The sequence below is a fragment of the Phyllostomus discolor genome, chromosome X, assembly GCF_004126475.2.
Source record: "Phyllostomus discolor isolate MPI-MPIP mPhyDis1 chromosome X, mPhyDis1.pri.v3, whole genome shotgun sequence".
Lineage (NCBI taxonomy): Eukaryota > Metazoa > Chordata > Mammalia > Chiroptera > Phyllostomidae > Phyllostomus > Phyllostomus discolor.
The window spans coordinates 54991684-55017678 of NC_050198.1; the positions used below are offsets into that span (position 1 = coordinate 54991684).

General features: G+C 39.9%; 1 protein-coding gene across 4 annotated transcripts in view; it reads right to left on the minus strand.

Moving 5' to 3' along the window:
- Positions 1–25995, minus strand: part of MID2 (midline 2) — a 179912-nt gene that overhangs the window by 47715 nt on the left and 106202 nt on the right. For all 4 annotated transcript variants that reach the window (XM_036016934.1, XM_028522572.2, XM_036016935.1 and 1 more), the window contains one exon: positions 856–963. In XM_036016934.1, the coding sequence (XP_035872827.1) occupies positions 856–963 (108 nt within the window). The remainder of the gene's footprint in view (positions 1–855; positions 964–25995) is intronic.

Below are 25995 nucleotides of genomic sequence, written 5' to 3' on the forward strand. Positions count from 1 at the left end.
GGAACCACCCAACATGACATAAAATATTGGTCATCACTCTGGGCTCTAATAACTTCTTACATTGTATGCACAGCATGAGATTCATAATAACACTGACCAGCAAACCAACAAGCCTAAAACCATATAAATACATGGAGGCTCACACATGACTTTCTTGATCATCATTCTTTAGTTCTCAAGCTAAAAGCCTGGAAGTCTTCTCTGTGCCCTTCATCTTTTCTATCTAATTAATCAATGCTTCCCATATCTTCCTTTCTAAAAATGCCTCTTATATTCTTCTCTTCCATTCATGTTGTTACTTTATTGGTTTAGGTCTTCATCAACTCATACCAAGAATTAGTCCATAAACTTCCTAACTGGCTTCTCTGACTTCAGTATCATTTCGTTCCGATATTCCCTGCACACCTCTACCATATCATTCAGTGTTCTCTCTTCCTAAGAAACTAGAATGATTTACCAAGGCATTTCAGATTAAGCTCGAAGTACTTATGGCATTCATAGTCCTTCCATAATTCTGGTCCACATTTCTACCACTATTTTTTTCTTTTTGTGTTGACTTATACATACAGTTAAGTACTCATATCTGAAGTGTGCAACTCAATGATTTTTTTGCACAGACACACACCCATGTCATCACTACCAGGTCAAGTTATAGAATGTTTCTAATACCCCAGAAGTGCCAGCTTTTTTATGGGATTTATAGCACTAAGCCAAACATTGCTTCTTGGCCTTCCTCCCTAAAACCACTTTTTGTCTTGCTTTCATGATCTAAATTCAAACTGGAACAATCATGATGAAACCTTGACATTTGTAAAGTAAACTATGCCTTGGCCTCACTGAAGCACTGTGCTTTACCTTTGTCTCTTTGATTTTGACAGCAATCATTTGCTTCCTCTGCTGGATGATCTCTACCAACTCGTCACATTCTTCCATAAGTTTTGCCTCATGCATAGCAGTATTCACCTGTCAAGAAAGTCCAGAATGTTACACAGTGATTGCTGCCTTTGTCCCCTGCTGGCTCTCTAAAAGGTTTGGACTGACAGCTAAGCATGCACAACTCCTTCCATACCTCCCTCATAAGATCCACTCCTAGAAGAAGGGTAGAGATGATGATATTAATGATGCAAGGGCATTGAAGCACCACAGACAGGAAACTCTCTGGCTTCTGGTAGATCATGATGGTTAATGGAAGGCTAGGCAGAAGGACAGATGAGATGGGGGCATGTTATTCCCACTGTGCAATTCTCTTTACTCCAGCACCCTGTTATCCTGCTGTTCTTTTGGAAAGAGAGTAAGGAAATGTAAGTATGTCATGGAAAGTGTATCCCTCTTTACAGGCTTCATAATATTAAGATAACACTACAACACATTTTTACCATCCTAACAAACATGTTTTCAGCTTTCTTTATTCCCTTTTAATTTTAAAACATGAATGTGCAGGTATATCTTCACATTAAATACATATGTGTATAGGTGTATTTTCACACAGTTGTCATCATGTCTTAGTAGATATTTCTCACCTTGGGCTGGCTGTCCAGTATCTGAATACCTTTCCGATTTGGGGACAATTGCTACATCAAAGTATCTCCACTGCAAAATCAGGGTGGGTTGGGGAAAAATGCCACCATTGATTATTGTTTTTCCATGTACTCATTTTTCCTTATTTCTATCTCCACTACTACTGACATTAGATGACATGAAGCTCCCAAAAGGGTTAAATGAAAGCAGAGGATCTTTATGCTGCCCAAGTGTAAAGGCAAAGGAAGGGGAAGTCAACTTACATCTTTTAAGCACTTAATGTGTCAACTACTTTAGAGATCAATTATTTCATGTAATTATCATAACCATTTTACAACATAGAGCTATTTTGATTCCCGTTTTGCAGATGGGAAAACTGAAGCTCAGAGAATTTTAGTGACTTGCTCAATATCATACAGCTAGTAAGTGGTAAAACCAGAATTCAAACCGAGTTCTGTCAAGAGAGAACCCTGGGCTGGCTGGGTGGGCAGGCGAGGTTCAGTTCCATTTCGGCAGTACACAGAGCAGTCACACAGGGAAGCAAAATCATTCCAAGAGTCTATTCAAGGATCACTTGGGCAGAGCTCTAGAAGACTGAAGAACAGACAATGGGTTACTTGAGAGCATCAAATCTCAAGGGCCTAGATGTGCTTCATTAGCAAGGTAGGACTGCATTTCCAATTTCCAGCTCTCTTCAGAGGGTTCCTTTATATATTCCAAGCCCAGAAAACTACCTGTCATTGGCCCTGCTGCATCCTCTCTCATGCTCTAAGGTTAGTATTGGCAAATTTTCTGTTTCTTTATTTTTTTTGTTTTTTAAATATATTTTATTGATTATGCTATTACAGTTGTCCCATTTCCCCCTTCACTCCCCTCCACCCCGTACACCCCCTCCCACCCACATTCTCCCCTTTAGTTCATATCCATGTGTCATACTTATAAGTTCTTTAGCTTTTACATTTCCCATACTATTCTTTTTTTAATGCATTGTCATTTAACTTTTTTAAAAAAGATTTTATTTATTTATTTTTAGAGAGGGGAGGGAGGGAGAGAGAGAGAGAGAAACATCAATGTGCGGTTGCTGGGGGCTGTGGCCTGCAACCCAGGCATGTGCCCTGACTGGGAATCGAACTTGTGAAACTTTGGTTCACAGCCCGTGCTCAATCCACTGAGCTACGCCAGCCAGGGCTCCCATACTATTCTTACCCCGCCCCTGTCTATTTTCTACCTAAAATCTATGCTACTTATTCTCTGTACCTTTTCCTCCTCTCTCCTCCTCCCACTCCCCTGTTGCTAATCCTCCATGTGATATCCATGTCTGTGATTCTGTTCTTGTTCTAGTTGTTTTCTTAGTGTGTTTTGTTTTGTTTTAGGTGTGGTTGTTAATAATTATGAGTTTGCTGTCATTTTACTTCACTTGTTTTTTATATTCTTGTTCTTAGATAAATCCTTTTAACATTTCATATAATAAGAGCTTGATGATGTTGAACTCCTTTAACTTGACCTTATCTGGGAAGCACTTTATCTGCCCTTCCATTCTAAACGAAAGCTTTGCTGGATAGAGCAATCTTGGATGTAGGTCCTTCCCTTTCATGACTTGGAATATTTCTTTCCAGCCTCTTCTTGCCTGCAAGGTCTCCTTTGAGAAATCAGCTGATAGTCTCATGGGAACTCCTTTGTAGGTTACTGTCTCCTTATCTCTTGCTACTTCTAAGATTCTTTCCTTAATTTTTATCTTGGCTAAGGTAATTATGATGTGCCTTGGTGTGTTCCTCTTTGGGTCCAACTTTTATGGGACTCTCTGAGCTTCCTGGACTTCCTGGAAGTCTATTTCCTTTGCCAGATTGGTGAAGTTCTCCTTTATTGTTTGATCAAATAACTTTTCCACTTGTTGCTCTTCCTCTTCTCCTTCTGGTCCCTTATAATTCAGATGTTGGAACATTTAAAGATGTCCTGGAGATTTCTAAGATTCCCCTCATTTTTTTTTAATTCTTATTTCTTTACTTTTTTCTGATTGGGTGTTTCTTTCTTTCTTCTGGTCACTCCATTGATTTGAGTCCCAGTTTCCTTTCCATCACTACTGGTTCCCTGTACGTTTTCCTTTATTTCACTTAGTGTAGCCTTCATTTTTTCATCTAATTTGCAATGAAATTCAACCAATTCCATGAGCATCCTGATTACCAGTCTTTTGAACTGTGCATCTGACAGGCTGTCTATCTCTTCGTCATTTAGTTGTATTTTTTCTGGAGCTCTGATCTGTTCTTCCGTTTAGACCATTTATTTTTCTTGACACGCCTGTTACGTAGTGAGGGCTGGAGCCTTAGGTATTTGCCAGGGTGGGGCAACCCAGTCACTGGGTTGTGAGGCTGCATGTAGGCGAGGGTCCGAGAGGGAACAATGGCGCTTGCTCAGCTCTCTGCTGAATTTCAGTCACTTCCGCTGCTTCTCCCAAGCAAACTGGGCCCTTCTGGTGCTGATTACTGTGTGGATGGGTTTGTGTATGTTCCGTGGGTCTCTCCAACAAACTCTCCTGTGAGGTTGGGAGTTTCTCCCGGCACCTCAACCCCCACAGGTGTTTTCAATCGGTGTTTTGAGGCTTTATTTCCTGGCGCTGGGACCCTGGGTTGTGTGGTCTCTCTGGCTTCCCCAGTTTTGCCTGGTTTATCTGCTCATGAATGTGAGACCACCTGGTCCACCAGCTGTCTGGTGCACCACGCCCCTCCACAATCCGCATCCTCATTGGGTCTACCTGATGCTGCTTTGCACGCCTGGGGTCCACCAGCTGCCCTACTGCAACCCCTCTCCACCTGGCTGCCCGACTCTGCCCCTCCTACTGGTCTGGATGAATGTGTCTTCTTTAACTCCTTGGTTGCTGGACTTCCATACAGTTCAATTTTCTGTTGGTTCTGGTTGTTTCATTTTTAAATTGTTGTTGTCCTTATTTTGGTTGTGCAAGGAGGCACAGTTTGTCTACCTATGCCTCCATCTTGTCCAGAAGTCTGTCTCTTAACTGAAGTAAAATATACTTGCTAATTTTCAACCTTATTTTATTTCCAGAATGAACAGTTGCACTTTGTCCATTCTAATATTTTTCTGACCCCTCACCCTTTCCCTAAATTGGATCTACCTATCTAAGGAAATAATCTCACCCTCTCAAGGGACTCATACACATCTCTTCTAGATGAGAATAAAAGATTCATCTAGTGATCCTTGGCTCTCTGCTTGGAGTATCTGGAGACTTAGATCATTCTTATTTATAGTTTCTTTTTGAGGCTGCTGATGGTGTAGTATACAATGGTTTACTGTCTTGTTTCTTGTACTTTTTTCCTTAGACTAACCTTTATATAACACTCACTGTATGACAGGAACTGTCCTAATCGGCTTATATGTAGAGTCAGCCCTCCATATCCATAGGTCCTGCACCTTTGAATTCAACCAACCACAGCTTGAAAAATATTAGGAAAAAATGTTACATTGTTGCTGATATGTACTACGTAGTTAGGCCTATCAAGGTTGTGTCTGTACTGAACATGTACAGACTGCTTTCTTGTTATCATTCCCTAACCAATACAGTATAATAACTACTTACATAGTAATTACATTGCATTAGGCAGTATAAGTAATTGAGAGATATTTAAAGTATAGGGAAGGATGTGTGTAGGTTATATGCAAATGCAATGCCCTTTTATATATGAGTCTTGAGTATCCACAGATTTTAGGATCTGCAAGGGGTCCTAGAAGCAATCCCCTACAGATACAACTGTACTAGTTCTCCCGATCACCAAAACAACTCAGTGAGGCAGGTATCATTTTACAGGTGAGGAAGCCTGGACACAGACAGACTAAGTGACTTGCTCAAGGACGCACTCCTAGTAAGTGGCAGAGATGGGATTTGGATCCAGGTAGTGTGACTGGAGTCCACACCTTTAACTGTTACACTATACTTCCTCCTGAGTGAAGTGTAACAAAATTCCTGCTTTCAGTTTTTGACAATTGTTATTACCTCTTTTGTACAAGACATTATTCTATTATTCCATTCTCTTTAGTCAGACTACTTGTCGTTGCCTTAGACTCCTTGTACCTCCATATCCTGTGCCTTTCATTGAGACCTTCCTTTTGATTAAGTAATTTCTCTATTTGTTTCCTGAACAAACCTATATTTATCTTTCCATGCCCTGCTCAAAGTTCATCACTTCTGCAATTATTTCTCACCTGCTTTGAAAACAATTGGTCCCTTATTTACATTTCTATAACTTTATATATAATTTGATCATACCATTTACTACCTTATACCATAGATATATATTAGTCTGTCTTTCCCATACAAGCATGAGCTCTGGAGGTCAAAGATTGTGTCTTATTTGACTATATCACAAGGATAGTGAGTGGCATATGGTAGATGTTCAGTAAATATTTGTTGAATTGAATTAGAAGGGGAAAATATCTCACTGCTTGCTAGACATATTTATGTGGTTACTCAAGTTACCCTAAACTCAGAGTATATAAAAACAAACTCATCATCTTCCTTCTAAATCTAGCTTCCATCCTTTATTTCCACATTTTTGTTAATGTTACTGTCATTATTGCAGTTATTCAGGTTTAGTTACCTGTGACTTCTATTTCTATCTCATCTCCCACATAAATCCACAGCAGTCCCAAAGTCCTGCTTTCCTTTTCAATTTCACTAAAGTTCTTCTGGTAATACAGTGAGGCTCTGATTCAAAGGACCAATAAGTTGAAGTCCTTATCACCCTTTTGGACTGTTATTGTAACAGCCTCATTAATTCATTCCCCTTCCTTCAGAATCTTTCCTTTGCCCCATCCTATACCCTGAAGCCAGAAAAAATCATTACCATCTTCATCATCAACCATGAATTACATATTTCCTTTATGCAATGCCCTCAAAAAATTTGCAATTTGGATGGTCAAAAGCCACATACATATAAAACAAACAAGTCAAGGCAGCATAAAATAAATATCAATGAGTGATATAGACTATAATCTACAGAAATTTAAAAAAAATATCATTCTTGGTGGGGAAATAGAGAAAAAATATTCGAATAAAATGGGACTTGAATTGAGCCTGAAAAATAGATAGCATACAGAATAAAAATATGAGAAAATGAAAATTTTGAGCCAAAGCTAATACTCTTGAACCTTGTACTTTAGGTACTATAGTAACTTTGGAAAGTATTTTTGGGAGAAGGAGAGTAAGATGGTGAGAATATGACCACAGTTACATTTTTTAAGAAGATGAACTAGGTCCAGATCCAAGATGGCAGTAGACTAAGTGTATGTTATACTCACCTCCTCCCAGGAACAAACTGGAATTACAACTAAAATATAGAACAATTGGCCTGAATAACCAACTGAAGACTAGCTGAACAGAAGCCTTATAACCAAGGATTTACAGAAGAAGCCAAATGGAGACTGGTAGGAAGTAGGGAGATACAAACAGGGTTGGCTCCACTCCCACAGGTGGTGGCTGAGGTTCTGGAGAAATATATCAGTAGCAAAGGTTCCCTCTTATCAGTGTAGGGTCTCAACTATCTGCTAGATTCACTAGCCCAGAGCTCCAAAACCTGGAAGAGGTGCCCGCATAAAATCTGGTTGTGAAAATTGGTGGGGATTCTGTCTGCCAAGGAGAGACAGGAGTCTGCTAGAGACACAGGTACCCTCCTAAAGGGCCAGCACATAAAATGTCACATACACAGTCAGCCACCCTGGGTTCCAGAAGAAGGAGGGCAGAGTAGACTAAAGTGATGTGAGGAGAAACTAGGGTTTTTGGCTCTGGGGAGAGAGCTGACCAGAGAGTTGCTGGGCTCCCTATTCTTAGCATATGCCTACCCAGCAGATGCCATCTTTCTTGGGTGGAACATTCTCCTCCTTATGCCATCAGCTGGGGGAAATGCAATAGACCACCTTCTGGATGCCCTGCCGCTCCACCCTGCAGAGTGCATACCTAGATGAGGAGTCAGCTGCCTTGGCAATGGTGTAGACATCCAGGAAGACTCAGGGGGCATCAGTGACTAAATGGTGTGGTTCTGGGGAAGGGCCATTTCCACTCCCTTTCCCATGACCCTGACTGGTGCCTCCCCTTCATGGGGTTAGTGGGGAGATCCACTAACCCCATTCTCTTGACTCTTAGTGGCCTTGCTATGCTGATATTGGGCTCCTGGAAGAATATGGGGCAGTCTAAGTTGTGTGGCTCTAGGACAGGGGCTATTTCTCCTTCACATTCCCGACCAGTACCACAGCCTCCCTTCACATGGCCAAATCTTGGTCTATTTGGGCCTGATGAACTCACCTGGCCTCATCCTGATGACTCCCTGAGACCCTGCCCCACCACAAAAGTCTTCAGGAAACCAGTAGGTACCATGTAGACTTTGTATGCCCTGGAATGTTTGGTGAGTGGCCTCAGACACAGCACTGGCTCTGAGTTTGAACCTGTATCAATCTGGTGAAATCACTCACCCTTACTAGGTGACTCACTGAAAACCTACTTTGCTGGGAACCACCCTGACTGACTTCAGAAGTTGTAACCCCCCCATGGCTAAGGCTGGGTATAAAGACCTTGGGACCATAAGCCACTAAGGAGACAAGGCTTATCTTCCTAGCAGGGGCACTGACTCTACCCCCTTTTACTTCACCCTACTTGGCCTTGGGTGGATGACTGGTTAGCCAATGATGGGTAAGATTGCTCAAGGGAGAGATGACTCAAGACAGGCATGGTCATGAAGAGGCCTTCAGGAAAGGACTTGGGGGGCTATAGAAAAAGGGGGTGATGGACCTTCACCCCTCAGCTTTGAGACAACCTGAGTCCTCATTTTGTCTGCAAGAAGTCTCCTAATCTCTTGGCTGCCTTACTTCCCCTGCTTGACTTAAGCCTGAAACAAAGCCAGGGGTGGGTGCAGCCCTGTGCTGGAAAGGGCGGGTTCCCCGGGGCAATCAGGCCTAAGAAAGAATACATAAAATCCCATGAAACCTGCTTTGCTAATACCCTCAATTTAAATGATGAGGGTCCAAGCATAGAATAAGTTTGTTTCCCCAAAGTTTTATGGCCCTTTGGCTATCTAACCCTGACTCAGAATAAGTCCTCACAGTTCTTTGAATGTTATCTATTGTTTGATCATTACTACCTGACAATGATTGATGAACTTTACCTGTATTCCTGTGCAAAATGAACCCAATAAAAGTCCATTGAGGAACAGGATCCTGGCTCTTCTCCTTTGAGAAATTGGCCACTTTTCCTCCCCAAGCAGATCATGTCTTGGTAGACTTACTCTCATCCATGGTGGATGGAGCCACCCCACACTACTTCATGCAACTTGAGTACTACCAGAGGCTATTTCAGTGACTGAGCATAACAAGCAGCAGACAGATGAAGGCAGGTAGGAGGCTCTCAGGGGGCCTTTGGACTTTTGCTGACTTGCTCTTGGGCCCAGTGCAGATAAAAGCCAGCTTTGGTACACAGCTTGATCCTCCCTGCACCACAAACTGTATATAACTTTGTAGCTCCAAACAGGTTGCCCAGGGCCAGTCACAGGCAGCATCTGACATTGGTTTGTACCAGACTCCCTCCCAAGAGGTCCCGGAACAAACACAACCAGTGGCCAACTCCAGATAACATCAGAGCAGAATCCAATTAGCTTCACAAGCAGCATATCCAAAGGGAGATCTTGGCAAGGACCAGATCTAATGAAGAGAATTCTGCTTTATGTGGTCAGGGCCTGCATAGAAGCTGTCACTCAGCCTGAGGGTCAACCCCACACACAAACAGGCCAATAGCAATGAACACTGAATTACACCAGGAGGGGCCACAAAAGGGATATTCCTGAACCACTCAGGTCAGGTGATCAAGGAGACAGTGACACTGGATCCCATAGGACACCTACTACATAAGGCCAACAGACTAAGACTGGGAGTCATAGTACATCTACCTAATATATAGAAACAAACATAAAAAGGCAGCCAAAATGGGAAGACAAAGAAACCTGCCCCAAATAAAACAGGAGAAATCTAAAAAAACAAAAACAAAAACAAAAAAAAGCTAAATGAGATGGAGGCAAGCTATCTACCAGATATAAAGTTTAAAAAATGGTTAGAAGGCAACAGAAGGAACTTAGTGAGAACTTCAACAAAGAGATAGCAGGCATAAAAAAATGACATAGGAGCCATAAAAAGAACCATTCAGATATAAAGAATATAATATCTGAAATGAAGTGTACAGTGGGAGGAAGAAATATTAGGTTGGATGAAGCAGAGGACAATGTCAGTGATTTGGAAGACAACATAGCAGAAAACACCCAGTCAGAATGGCAAATAGAAACTAGAAATCACTCACATGAAAACAAATGAAAAGACACAGAGACCTGTATGATAAATGATGATTAACTCAAAGAATGAGTTAACAAAGAGATCAAGGAAGAAATCAAAAGATAACTTGAAACAAATGAAAATGAGAACACAGTAACCCAAAACCTATGGTTACACACAATGAAAGCAGTCATAAGAGAGAAATTGTAGCATTACAGGGCTACCTCAAGAAACAAGAAAAATTTCAAATAAACAATCTAACTTTACACTTAAAGGAATTAGAAAAAGAACAATAAATGAGGCCCAAGGTGAGTAGAAGAAAGGGAATAATATAGATCAGAAAATAAAAAAAAACAAAATAGAGTCTTAAAAACAATACAAAAACATCAATGAAACTGAGAGTTGGTTCTTTGAAAAGATAAACAAGGTTGACAAGCTTTTAACAAGATATAACAAGAAAAAAAATAGAGAGGACCCAAATTAATAAAATCAGAAATGACTTTCAGACAACATGGAGACATAGGTAGAAATGCTTTACTTCCTCACACAACCAAAAGGAAGACAACAACCAATTTAAGAACAAAAAATAACTAGGACTGCCAGAAAATTGAACTGGATGGAAATTCAAAAACCAAGGTGTTAAAGAAGAAACATTCATCCAGACTGGCAGGAGGGGTGAAGATGGGCAGGTGGGGCAAATAGGATGCATGGCAAGGTGGCAGCTGGTGGACTGGGCAGATGAGGTGACAGCTGGTACACCAAGTGGCACCACATTCATTTGCAAATAATTCAGGAGGAACAACTGGGGAGCAAGACAGACTGCACAGCCCAGGGTTTCAGCATGGGGAAATAGAGCTTCAAAACCTTGCTGTAAGAACCTGTAGGGGTTGAGGCAGTAGGAGAAACTGCCAGTCTCACAGGAGAGTCTGGTGGAGGGGCCCACAAGTCTCTAGAATATACACAAGCCCACCCACCCAAAAATAAGCACCAAAAGGGCACAATTTGATTGTGGGTAGCAGGGGAAATGACTAAAAGTGGGGCAAGAACTCAGTAAGTGGCATTGTTCCCTCTCTGACCCCTTCCCCAGAGATAGTGGAAAAACACAGCGAAGTGGGTTGCCCAGCCCTGAGAAATACCTAAGGCCCCACCCCTTACAATGTAACAGGTGCACTGGGACAAAGAAATATGGCCCAAATGAAAGAACAGAGCAAAGTTCCAGAAAAACTTCAACAAAGTGATGAAGAGATAGACAACCTATCAGATGCAGAGTTCAAAACTCTGGTAATCAGGATGCTCACAGAAATGATTGAGTATGGCTGCAATATAAAAAAACAAGTAAAGGCTATCTAAAGTGAAATAAAGAACCATATACAGGGAACCAATAGTGAAGGAAAGGAAATCATGACTCATATCAAAATTTGGAGCAGAAGGAAGAAATAAACATTCAACTGGAACAGAATGAAGAAAGAATTCCAAAAATTGAAGAGAGGCTGAGGAACCTCCAGGACATCTTTAAACATTCCAACATCCAAATCATAGAGGCATCAGAAGGAGAAGAGGAAGAACAAGAAATGAAAACTTATTTGAAAAAAATAATGAAGAAAAATTTCCCCATTCTGGCGAAGGAGCTAGAACATGTAGGTCCAGGAAGCTCACAGAGTCCCAAAGAATTTGGACCCAAGGAGAAACACAGAAAGACACATCATAATTAAATTACCCAAGATTAGAGATGAGAGAATCTTAAAAGTGGCAAAACAAAAGGAGTTCCTGTAAGACTATCAGCTGATTTCTCAAAAGAAACCTTACAGGCAAGAAGGGGCTAGAAAGAAGTATTCTAAATTGGGAAAGGCAAGGACCTACATCCAAGCTTACTCTTTCCAGAAAAGCTATCATTTAGAATGGAAGGGCAGATAAAGTGCTTCCCAGATAAGGTCAGTTAAAGCAGTTCATCACCACCAAGCCCTTATTATATGAGATGTTAAAGGGATTCATCTAAGAAAAAGAAGATCAACAGTATGAACAGTAAAATGACAACAAACTCACAACGATCAACCATTGAACCTAAAACAAAGCCCAAAACAAACTCAGCAAGCAACAGGAACTGGAACAGAATCACAGAAATGAAGATCACATGGAAGGTTATCAGTAGGGAAGGGAAGGGGGGAGAATGGGGGAAAAGGTCCAGGGGATAAGAAGAAGAAATGGTAGGTACAAAATAGACAGGGGAGGTTAAGAATAGTATTTTCCTAGAAAATGGAAATGCCACAGAACTTATATGTACGACCCATGGATATGAACTAACTGGGCAGGAGGAATGCTGGAAGGGGTTGCAGGGTAGAGGGAAATAAAGGGGAGGAGAAAATGCAACAACTGTAAGAACATAATCAATAAAAATATATTTAAAATCATAAATGAAAGTAACTACCGATATCAAAGAAACACAAAGGATTGTAAAAAAAAATATTATGAAGACTCTATGCTAACAAATTGGACAATCTAGACAAAAAGGATTAATTCCTAGAAACACACAATACTCCAAAGCTGAACCAGGAAGAAACAGAGAATCTGGACTGATTACAACTAGTGAAATTGAAGCAGTAATCAAAAAACTCCTAACAAACAAAAAGTCCTGGATAGGATAGCTTTGCAGGTGAATTTTACCAAACATTTAAAGAAGAACTAACATATATTCTTTAAAAGTATTCCAAAAAATTCAAGAGGAGAAAAGATTCCCAAGCTTACGTTTTGAGGCCAGCATTATCCTAATTTCAAAATCAGATAAAGATACAGCAAACAAAGAAAATTACATGACAGGCTTCTGGTTAAGATGGTGATGTAGGCAGACATGGCTCACCTCGTAGCACAACCACATCAAAATTACAACTAAAATGTAGAACAACCATCACTAAGGAATGTCAGAAATCAAGTTGAATGAAAGTCTGACAATACAGAATTGAAGAGAGCACATCCATCCATACTGGTAGGAGGAGTGCAGATTCGGAACGGGATGGCCCCACACCCACATGGATAAAAATTAAGGAGGAAAATCTTGGGAGCAAGGAGTCCCAGAATGACACCAAGCCCCCCAGCCAAGGATTCCAGTGCCAGAAGCACACATCTCCACAACTTCTGGATGTGAAAACCAGCAGGGATAGAGTGTTGGAGGAGGCTGCTGGACCCCTAAGCACTTCCTCTTGGGGAACCTACACACAGGCTCACCTACTCAGACTCACTCCCTCTGCACTCTAGCACTGGGGTGGCAGCTTGAAAGGCACCAGTGGCATACAGGAGAGACTGTAATGTCTGATATCTGGCCAAGCAGAGGCCACTGTCCCTTTGATGAGCCTTCTTCCCACAGAGCCAATAGATTAGTGCCATATCTGAGACTCCATCAACCTGGCTAACACTGCATAACCCACCTTGGAGATCCACAGAAGCTCGACCCTACTCAATTTATGGGCCCACCCAAGATGCTTTTCCATAATGGCTCATCTTGGCTTTTAAATCCTATCAAAAAAGCAACAGCTGGCTTCAGTGAGCCCTAGCAGCAGCCAGATTAAACTCAGAGCTTGGCCCACCCAACCTTCTTTTCCATATGAATGGCTGGTCTTGGTTCATGCTTCACAACTTCCTAAATCCTATCAAACAAGCAATAGCTGGCCTTAGTAGGCTCCAGGCCTGGCATTAACAATAGCCAGCCTAGATTCACAGCTTGTCTTCACCTGGGAATCTCCAAGCCCAGCATAAGTAGCAGCTATCTCAGATTGCTTTATAGCTCAGGCAGGGTGGTCCTGGGAAAAATACAGGTGGGAGCTGACCACGGTCTCTACCACCTACGACACCCTAGGGCCAGTACACTCAGTGGAGAACTACAGACCATGTTGGAATATCACCACCTTGCCCCTACACAGCTAATGCTCCAAGGAGGACAGAGGTTGATGGTCAGTGGTCACAGCCAGTCCTTACAAATAACTGGCCTGAGTTAATCCCTCCCATTGATATGCCAACAGCAACCAAGGCTGAACTACAAGAGGAAGGTGTAATCAACCCTCAGAAAGGGTGCACCTTCAGTACCCATCTTGGTTAATGGTGGAGGTGCTGTGCCACTGGACCCTACAGGACACCTACTATATTAGGTCACACTACCAAGACACAGAGTCACAGCAGTTCTACCTAATACATAGAAACAAAGACAGGGAGGCTGCCAAATCCAGAAGACAAAAAAACATGGCCCAAATGAAAGAACAGAACAAAACTCCAGAAAAAGAGCTAAACAAAATGGAGATAACCAGTCTATTAGATGCACAGTTCAAAACACTGTTTATAAGGATGCTCAAGGAACTCAGTGAGGACCTCAGCAGCATAAAAAAGAACCAGTAAGAAATAAAGGTTACACTAATGGAAATAAAGAACAATTTACAGGGAAACAACAGTAGAATGGATGAGGCCAAGAATCATATCAATGATTTGGAACATATGGAAGGAAAAAACAACCATGCAGAAAGACAAGAAGAAAAAGGATTTTTAAAAACAAGGATATTATAAGCAGCCTCTGGGACAACTTTAAGAGGTCCAATATTCACCTTATAGGGGTGCCAGAAGAATAAAAGAAAGAGCAAGAAACTGGAAATCTATCTGGAAAAATAGTGAAAGAAAACTTCCCTAATATGGTGAAGGAAATAGACATGCAAGTCCAGGGAGCACAGAGTCCCAATTATGATGGATGCAAAGAGGCCCACTTCAAGAAACATCTTAATTAAAATGACAAAATTTAAATATAAAGAGACAATCTTAAAAGCAAGAGAAGTTAGCTACCATAAGGTTGTCAGATGGGTGGAGGGAGGAGAAGAATGGGTGAATAGATGAGGGGATTAAGAAGTACAAATAGGTCTTCACAGGATAGCCATTGGGATGTAAAGTACAGTGTAAGAAATGGAGTAGGCAAAGAACTTATATGCATGACCCATGGACAGGAACAATGGTGTGAGAATTGCCTGAGGGGGAAGGGGATGCTGGGTGGAGGGGGATAACTGGGAGAAAATCAGGACAACTATAATAGCATAATCAAGAAAATATAAATAAAGAAAAGATTATTACAGGCCAATATACCTGATAAACATAGATGCAAAGTCCTCAACAAAATATTAGTGAACTTGAACTAGCAATGCATCAAAAAATTCATACACCATGATCAAGTGGGGGGTGGAAGGTTAGTCAAATACCTGCAAATCAATAAATGTGATATGCCACATAAACAAAATGAAAGATAAAAACCACATGATCATATCAATAGATGCAGAAAAAGCATTTGATAGACTCAGCAGCCACTTATGATTAAAAACTCTCAGCACAATGGGAATAGAGGGAACATACCTCACTGTATTAAAGTCCATATATGACAAACCCACAGCCAACATTATACTCAATGGGAAAAATTTACAAGTGTTTCCCCTAATATCAGGAACAAGACAGGGACGCCCACTTTCACCACTCTTATTCAATATTGTACTGGAAGTCCTGGCCACAATAATCAGACAAGAAGAATAAATAAAAGACATCCAAATTGGAAAGGAAGAAATAGCTGTCATTATCTGCTGATGACATGAAACTGTACAAGAGTGGTCCCCAACTTTCTTGGCACCAAGAACCAGTTCTGTGGAAGACATTTTTTCCATGGACTATGGTGTGGATGGGTGGGAGAGAGGAGTATGAAGCACAGGCAGAAATGTGATGCTTGCTCACCCACCCTGATAGGAAGCAGACATCCTGCAGCAATGCTAGCTTCACTACTCACCCACTGCTCACCTCTTGCCGTGTGGCCCCGTTCCTATTAGGCCACAGACTATTGGTCCTGGGGACCCCTGCTGTACAATATATAGAGAACCCTAAAGATTCCACCAAAACCTACTAGAACTGATAAATGAAATCAGGAAAGTAGCAGGATACAGAATAAATATCCAGAAATCAGTTGCATTTTTATATACCAATAATATACTATCAGAAAGTGAATCTATGAAAACAATCACATTTATAGTTGCATCAAAAAATACCTAGGAATAAATTTAATGAAGGATGTAAAAAGCCAGTATGCAGATATCATGAGACACTGAAGAAAGAGAGAAATTAAAGAAGATACAAATAAGTGGAAGCATGTACCATGTTCATGGATTGGAAGAATTCACATCATTTAAATGTCCATACTCCCCAAAGCAATTTATAGCTTCAATTTGCATCAAGATACCATTGGCATATCTCACAGAACTAGAATTAATATTCTGAAAATTTATATGGAATCATAAAAGACCCCAAATACCATGGCAATCTTGAGAAATAACAAAGAGAAATCATGCTACCTGATATCAAACCATACTACCATAGTAAACAAAGCATCATGGGACTGACATAGAATCTAATATATAGATCAACTGAAGAGAATAGACCCAGAAATAAACCTATGCCTCTATGGTCAATTAAGATTTGACAAAGCAGGAAGACACAAACGAATGGAAGCATGTACCATGCTCATGATTGGAAGAATTAACAGAATCAAAATGACCATACTGCCCAAAGCGATATATAGATACAATGCAATCCCTATTAAAGTACTAATGACATATTTCACAGATATAGAACAAACATTTCAAAAATTTTTATGGAACCATAAACGACCATGAATAGCTGCAGCAATTTGAGAAAGAAGAACAAAGTAGGAGGAATCACAATACCTGATATCAAACTGTACTACAAGGCAACTGTAATCAAAAACAGCCTGGTAGTGACATAAGAACAGACACATAGACCAATGGAACAGAACAGAGAGCCCAGAAATAAACCCAAGTCTCTATGGTGAATTAATATTGGACAATGGGGGAAGAAGCATAAAATGGAATAAAAATAGCCTGTTCAACAGATGGTGTTGGGAGATCTGGAGAGCTAGATGCAAAGAAAGAAAAAAAAGAAAGAAAAGAAAAGAGAAGAAAGAAAGAAAGAAAGAAAGAAAGAAAGAAAGAAAGAAAGAAAGGAAAGAAACTTGATCACCAACTTACACCACACACAAAAATAAATTCAAGGTAGATGAAAGACTTAAACATAAGTCATGACACCATTAAAGTCCTAGAGGAAAACATTGGCAGGAAAATCTTAGACATTCCACACAGCAGTATCTTCACCGATATGTCCCCTAAAGCAAGGGACATAAAGGAAAAAATAAACAAATGGGACCTCATCAAATTAAAAAGCTCCTGCATGGCTAAAGAAAGCAGCATTGAAATGAAAAGAGAACCAACTATATGGGGAAACATATTTGCCAATGATATCTCTAATAAGGGTTTAATCTCTAAAATATATAAAGAACTCACATGACTCCACTCTAGGAAGACAAAAAAATAAAATAAAAATAGGCAAAGGACTTGAACAGACGCTTCTCCAAGGAGGACTTAGAGAGGATCCAGAGACACATGAAAACATGCTCAATATCACTAGCTATCAGAGAGGTGCAAATTAAAACCACCATGATACCACTTGACACCAGTCAGAATGGCCATCAAAAACAAAGCAACAAACAACCAGTGTTGGAGAGGTTGTGGGGGAAAAGGGAACCCTTGTGCACTATTGGTGGGAATGCAGACTGGTGCAGCCACTGTGGGAAACACTATGGAATTTCCTCAGGAAACTAAACATGGAACTGCCTTTTTACCTGGCAGTTCCACTGCTGGGATTATATCCTAAGAATCCTGAAACACTGATGCAAAAGAACCTGTGCACCCCAATGTTCATAGCAGCACAATTTACAATAGCCAAGTGCTGGAAGCAACCTAGGTGCCCATCAGTAAATGAGTGGATCCAAAAACTATGGTACATTTACAAGATGGAATACTAGGCAGCAGAAAGAAAGGAGGAGCTCCCACCCTTTGCTACAGCATGGATGGAACTAGAGAGCATTATGCTAAGTGAAATGAGCCAGAGTCTCATGGGAAAGACAAATACCATATGATCTCACCTTTAAGTGGAATGTAATCAACAAAACAAACCAGCAAGGAAAATATAACTGGAGACATTGAAATTAAGAACAATCTGACAGTAACCAGAGGGGAGGTGGCAGGGGATGATAGGGAGAAGGGAGAAATGGCTTTCAGAAACTATTATAAAGGACACATGGACAAAACCAAGGGGGTGGGGAAGCCAGGGAGGGAGGAGGGTTTGGCTTGGGTGGTGGGGAATGGTGGAGAGTAAACACAGACAACTGTAATTGAAAAACACGAAATAATTAAAAAACATTTGACCGAGTAGGCAATAATATACAAAGGGGTAAAATAATGTATTAAATAAATGGTGTTGGGAAAATTATACAGATATGTGCAAAAACTAGACCAACTTTTTACACCATATGCAAGACTAAACTCAAATTGGATTAAAGATTTAAATGTTAGACTCAAAACCATAAAAATCCTAGAAGAAAACATAGGCAGTAAAATCTCGAACATTTCTTGCAGCAATATTTCTGATATTTGTTTCCTTGGGCAAGTGAAACAAAAGAAAAAGTAAAGAAATGGGACTATATCAAACTAAAAATAATTTGGACAGCAAAGGAAACCATCAACAAAATTAAAAGCCATCCCACTGAATGGGAGAATATATTCACCAATGATACATCTGGTAAGGGGTTAATATCCAAAATTTATAAAGATCTTACATAGGAACAACCATAAAGGACACATGGACAAAACCAAGGGGGGGGGTGGAAGCAAGGGAGGGAAGTGAGGATGGCTGAAGTAGAGGGAAGTGGTGGGGAGTAAATGCAGACAACTGTAATTGAACAACAATAAAGTAATTTAAAACAATTTATTGAAATTAAAAAAAATCTTATAAAACTCAATACTAAAAAAACAAACAAACAATCCAATTAAAAAGTGGGCAAAGGATATAAACAGACACTTCTCCAAAGTGGACATACAGATGGCCAATAGGCATATGAAAAGATGCTCAATGTCACTAATTGTCAGAGAGATGCCAATTAAGACTCCTATGAGATATCACCTCATGCCTGTCAGAATGGTTATCATCAATAAGTCAACAAACAAGTGTTAGTGAGGATGTGCAAAAAAAAGGAAACTTCATACACTGTTGGTGGGAATGAAGATGGGTATAGCCAATGTGAAAACTGTGGATTTTCTTCAGAAAATGGAAATGGAACTGCCTTATGACCCACTGATTCCCCTTCTGGGAATATATCAGAAGAACACCAAAACACTGATTTGAAAACAGTATGTGCACCCTTATGTTCATTTCAGCATTATTTACAATAGCCAAGGTTTGGAAGCAGCCCATGTGCCCATCATTAGATGAGTAGATAAAAATGCAGTGGTATACTTACACAATGGAACATTACTTGGTTGCAAAAAAAGAAGGAAATCTTAACCTTCGTGACAGCATGGATAGATATGAAGAGTATTGTACTAAGTGAAATAAGTCAGTCAGAGAAAAAAATGTACCATATATTTTCACTTATATGCAGAATATACTGAACAAAATGCACAAACAAACAAAAACAGAAACAGACTCACAGATACACAAAACAGACTGACAGTTGTTGGAATGGAGGGGGTTTGGGAGCTGGGTGAAAAAGGTGAGGGATTAAGCAAAAGAAAACACTCATAGACACTGACAACAGCATGATGATTACCAGAGGAAAAGGGGGTTGGGGGAGGTAGAAGATGGTAAAGTGGAGATAAATTGCCATGAAAGGAGACTTGACTTTGGGTAGTGAACACACAATATAGTATACAGATGATATATTGTAGAATTTTACACCTGCAACTTATGTAATTTTATGAATCAATATCACCCCAATAAATTCAACAAAAATTTAAAAATAAGTACATAAATTTTAGTTTATGAAAAAAATTGCCACAATTGCCATTCAATTTTTTTTTTTCAAAACCCATCTTAGGTGAACAGAGTTAAAAACACTTTGTAAGCAAATATTAAATTATTTTTCATTTTTATAACTGAAAAAACATATTTGGTAGTTAGTATTATTCCCTTTTTAATGTCTTTAATTTTTTTTAGAGATGAAGTGGGTTGAGGCTTGGGGTTAATTTAGGAGGCTATTGTAATGTGAATTTGGCCTAGCTAAGGAGACAACAGGAATAGAAAAGAAAGGTCAAATATGAGAAGCACTCCATTTCCTCAAAATCCTCAATTAGATATCAAGCTCCTTCAGAAAAGTTTTTATGCCATTTTGTTTCCCCTGCTGTTACAGGCACAATAACTTACACAATAAACACTTAAATTTTTACTGATTGATTTAACAAACTAAAAAATCACAATAAACATGACAAACATTAGGAAATATACTATAATAACTGTATTCTGTTAGAGGTAATATTCTGTATTCTGTATTCTAGAGATAATATAGATTGAAGTGAGAGAGCTATGGACAGTTGCACTGAGTGAGATATAACAGCCAGGCACAACTAGGAGAACAGAGAGGAAAGTTGCCTGAATAGGCAAAATCCCAAACTAAAGGCAAAGCGGTAACATTAAAATCTTTCTGTGTCAAGAAGCAGCCTAAAAGAGCAGGGTTCTTAAGTGTTTTCTGAACAGAAAATACTCCAGGAAAAACTGTCTTCATAATGTGAATAAAACATCTGAAATTGCTTGGAAGGCACTTGAAAGCCCTGGTAGTTTCCTGGTCTATAGTTTTCTCTGAAAATACAGCGCAGTATTTCACTTGCTTATTAACTCTTAGTTGAAAACAACTGGGGTTATCTTGATAAGAATTCTTGGTTGGTTAGTTTTTTGGCTGATTTGCAGAAGACTCCAGTGCCTTATTTGGCATTTACTCTTTGGTTTGGGTAAGTGGGTTTGACTAAATGGCTTCATTCTGTGGAAAAACCTATGCTCCCTGAAAATACTATAATGATAATCCTGGCAACCTACTTGTTTAAATGTCTCCACCCCCAAAAGGCTTCTGGGGCAGTTTCTGATGCTTAAGACTGATTCTCAGAGGCAGTCTTCCAAGGCCTTACAAGGTGTACAACCTGTGGCCCACAGGCCACATGTGGCCCAGGACGTCTCTGAATGCAGCCCAATGCAAAATCATAAATTTGACTTAAAAAATGAGATTTTTTTTTGTGATTACAGTACATGTAGCAATGTATTTAATGCGTGCCCCAAGACAACTCTTCTTCCAGTGTGGCTCAGAGATGCCAAAAGGTTGGAGACCCTTGCTTAGCACCAGGGAATACAGGCAGTCCTATGAAGTCTCCTCCAGGTCCTCTTCTCCATTCTGTACTTTTTTCTTTCTTCCTAAAGTCATCAAGAATTTGACTTGTATGCTTCTTCCCAACCTCCCCTTGTCTATTTTGTACCTATCACTTATGCTTCTCATTCCTTGTATCTTTTCCTCCACTCTCCCCGCTCCTCCTCCCCACTGAAAACCTTTCATATGATCTCCATTTCAGTCATTCTGTTCCTGTTCCAGTTGTTTGCTTAGTTTGTTTTTCTTTTTAGGTTCAGTTGTTCATAGTTGTTTGTTATATTTTTGTTCATAGTTTTGATCATGTTTTCCTTAGATAAGTCCCTTTAACATTTCATAAAATAAGGGCTTGGTGATGATGAAGTCCTTTAACTTGACCTTATCTTGGAAGCACTTTATCTGCCCTTCCATTCTAAATGATAGCTTTGCTGGATAGAGTAATCTAGATCCTTGCCTTTCACAACTTTGAATACTTCTTTCCAGCCCCTTCTTGCCTGCAAGGTTGCTTTTGAGAAACCAACTGATAGTCTTATGGGAACTCCTTTGTATGTAACTATCTCCTTTTCTCTTGCTGCTTTTAAGATTATGTCTTTATCTTTTATCTTGGCTAATGTAATTGTGATGTGCCTTGGTGTGTGCTTCCTTGGATCCAACTTCTTTGGGACTCTCTGAGCTTCCTGTACTTGTATGTCTATTTCCTTCACTAAACTAGGGACGTTTTCTTTCATTATTTGTTCAAATAAGTTTTCAATTTCTTGCTCTTCCTCTTCTACTTCTGGCACCCCTATAATTCAGATGTTAGAATGTTAAAAGTTGTCCCAGAGGTTTCTAAGCCTCTCATTTTTTTTTGAATTCTTGTTTCTTCATTCTGTTCTGGTTGAATGTTGATTTCTTCCTTCTGCTCCAGATTTTGATTTGAGTCATGGTTTCCTTTCCTTCACTGTTGGTTCCCTGTGTATTTTTCTTTATTTCATTTTGCATAGCCTTTATTTCTTTCTTTATGTTTTTGCCATACTCAATTAATTCTCTGAGCATCCTGATCACCAGTTTTTGAACTATGCATCTGCAAGTTTGGCTATTTCCATTTTCTTCCGTTCTTTTTCTGTTTTTTTTTTCCCTGTTCTTTCATTTTGGCCCTATTTCTTTGTCCCCTCAATTTGGCAGCCTCCCTGTGTTTGTTTCTGTGTATTAGGTAGAGCTCCTTTGACTCCCTGACTTAGCACACCTGTTAAGTTTCATGGGAGGAGCCTTAGGTATTCACTAGGTCAGGGAAACCTGCTTCACTCTTTTGTGGCTGTGTGTGTGAAGAGGTCTTGGAGAGGTAACAATGCCACTGAGTGGCTTCTGGAGGTTTTCCTAGCACTTGCACCATTTTCGGTCACTTCACCCACTTCCTGTATGTGACTAGTGCCCTTCAAGCTGCAGCCCTGTTGGTGAAAATCAGAGTGGGTGGGTTTGCCTACCTTCTAAGTAAGTGTACACCCTTTAAGCAGCAAAAATCCTGCCATTTCCTCTTCTACCCCAACACTCTTTGGTTTTTACAGCCAGAAGTAACGCGGGCTCATCTTCCCAGTGCTGGCACCCTTGGCTGTGCATTCTGGCCTGGGGCTGGGATCGCTTGCTCGCTCCCAGGGTATCCCTCCTGATTTTTATCTACCACATGTGAATGGGGGACCATCGATTCCACCACTGCTGCCACCTCTCCACCCCATGCTGTGCCTCTGCTGGTATCTGCAACTCTCCCTTCCTGACCCATCTGGATGAATGTGGTTTCTTTAAATTCTTGGTTGTCTGACTTCCATACAGCTCATTTTTCAGACAGTTCTGGGTGTATTTTTTTTTTTTGAGATCTGGTTGTAATCCCTTCGATGTTTGCGTGAGGAGGTGAAGCTTGTCTGCTTATGCCTTCATCTTTGCTGGAAGTCCCCTTCCTCTGAAAAAACTAAGCAGAGCAGGTGTGAACTCTTCTGTGGTCTCAAAGGCCATGTTTATGTCTAATGAAGAAATAAATCCTGTTGTTTCATAGTGATAAAAATAGAAAATTCAATAAACACCATGCACCCTTTCCACTGTAATTACTGACACTTAAAATTCTGTCTTGGGAAATGTATGTCCTTTATAAAAATGCAGATGTCTGTAAAGCACTTTTCACTCATTCATGAAGGATTATAGATTTCGGTGTCCCAGAAAACAAGTTTCAAAGGAGATATTAGAGAGAAGAAAAACTCATCACTGGGCAAAACAAAGAAAGTAAAAATGTTGGGGAATGCAAGAAAGGGAGCCCCAGAAATTGTGGAAGGAACTCCGTAAGGACAAACAAGGGGATATTTAATTGCTTAATCAAAACTACTTCTGATTTCTCTTTCTTCCTCTTTTGAAGCAACCTAGGCTACAAAGACTTGATAGCCTCATTTGAAACAGGAGTACTAGGCTTACTGGAAGACATATGTCAGTTTTGTTGACCCAAACCATAATATAGCACAAGTTCCTCCTCTCAACAACTGCCTGGCATCCAAAATCTTTTTTCTTAGAGAAAAGACAAAAAACCACTAGGTGTAAGTAACTGAATTCATAGCATTCCACAACAACATGGTAAAAGAAAATATAGAAAAGCCTCCATCGGCTTCCTTCTACATTTCTGGTGGGAGTATAAATTGCCTTGGAGAATAGAGATTGTTGACAACATGTATTTTTTTTTGATTAGTTGGTTATTTATTGTAATTTTCTTTTTTTCTATTTTTTAAATTTTAATCATTCTTCAGGTACAGATTTCTCACTTTTACTTCCATTCAAGCCCACCCACCCAACCCTCCCCACTTCCCTCCCATTACCACCCTCCCCCTAGCTTTTGTCCATGTGTCCTACAAATTTGTTCCTGTAAACCCTATCCATTCTCCCCTGAAATTCCCTCCTATCTCCCTTCTGGTCACTGTCAGTCTGTCCTCTCTTTCAGTGTTTTTAGTTACATTTTGCTTGTTTCTTTCTTTTGTTGTTTTGGTTCCTGTTAAAGGTAAGATCATATGGTATTTGTCTTTCACCACCTGATTTACTTCACTTAGCATAATGCTTTCCAGCTCCACCCAAGGTGTTGCAAAGGGTAGGAGCTCCTTCTTTCTTTCTGCTGCATAGAATTCCATAGTGTAAATGTACCATAGTTTTTGGATCCATTCATTTACTGATGGGCATCTAGGTTGCTTCTAGCACTTGGCTATTGTAAATTGTGCTGCTATGAACATCGGGGTGTAAAGGTACTTTTGTATTGGTGTTTTACTGTTCTTAGGATATAATCCCAGCAACTGAATTGCAAGGTCAAAAGGCAGATCCATTTTTAGTTTCCTGAGGAAGTTCCATACTGCTTTCCATAGTGGATGTAGCAGTCTGCAGTCCCACCAACAGTGCACTAGGGTCCCTTTTTCTCCACAACCTCTCCAACACTTGTTGTTTGCTGCTTTGTTTATGATGGCCATCTGACTGGTGTAAAGTGGTATCTCATTGTGGTTTTAATTTACATCTCCCTGATAGCCAGCGATATAGAACATCGTTTCATGTGTCTTTGGATCTTCTGTATGTTCTCCTTGGAGAAGTGTCTGTTCAAGTCCTTTGCCCATTTTTTACTTGGGTTGCTTGTCTTCTTAGAGTGGAGTCGTGTAAGTTCTTTATACATTCTGGAGATTAAACCTTTGTCTGAGGTATCACTGGCAAATATGTTTTCCCATACAGTTGGTTCTCTTTTTATTTTGATACTGTTTTCTTTAGCTGTGCAGAAGCTTTTAATTTTGATGAGGTCCCATTTGTTTATTCTTTCCTTTATGTCCCTTGCTCTGGGAGGCATGTCAGTAAAAATGTTTCTATGTGAAATATCTGAGATTTTCCCACCTACATTCTCTTCTAGGACTTGAATGGTGTCACGGTTTATATTTAAGTCTTTTATCCACCTTGAATTTATTTTTGCATAGGGTGTAAGCTGGTACTCGAGTTTCATTTTTTTGCACGTAGCTGTCCAGTTCTCCCAACACCATTTGTTGAAGAGGCGATTTTTATTCCATTTTATGTTGCTGCTTCCTTTGTCAAATATTAATTGACTGTAGAGACTTGAGTTTATTTCTGGGCTCTCTGTTCTGTTCCATTGGTCTATGTGCCTTTTTTTATGCCAGTACCAGGCTGTTTTGATTACAGTGGCCTTGTAGTATAGTTTAGCGTCAGGTATTGTGATCCCTCCTACTTTACTCTTCTTTCTCAAAATTGCAGCAGCTATTTGGGGTCGTTTATGGTTCCATATAAATTTTTGAAGTGTTTGTTCTAAGTCTGTGAAATAAGCCATTGGTACTTTAATAGGTATTGCAATGAATGTGTACATTGCTTTGGGTAGTATGGATATTTTGATGATATTAATTCTTCCAATCCATGAACAGTTTATGTTTCCATTTGTTTGTGTCTTCCTTGATTTCTTTCCTGAGTGTTATGTAGTTTTCTGAATACACGTCTTTTACCTCTTTGGTTAGGTTTATTCCTAGATATTTTATTTTTCTTTTTGCTATTTCAAATGGGATTTCTTCTTGATTTCTGCTTCTGTTGTATCATTGGTGGTGTACAGAAATGCCTTTGATTTCTGGATATTGACTTTGTACCCTGCTGTTTTGCCAAATTCATTTATTAGGTCAAGCAGTTTTTTGGTGGAGTCTATAGGATCTTCCATGTACACTATCATGTCATCTGCAAACAGGGACAGTTTTGTTTCCTCCTTTCCTATTTGGATGCCTTTTATTTCTTTTTCCTGTCTGATCACTGTGGCTAAAACTTCCAGTACTATATTGAATAGAAGTGGTGAAAGTGGACAGCCTTTTATTTTTCCTGATCTTAGTGGAAAAGCTTTTAGTTTTTGGCCACTGAGTATGATGTTG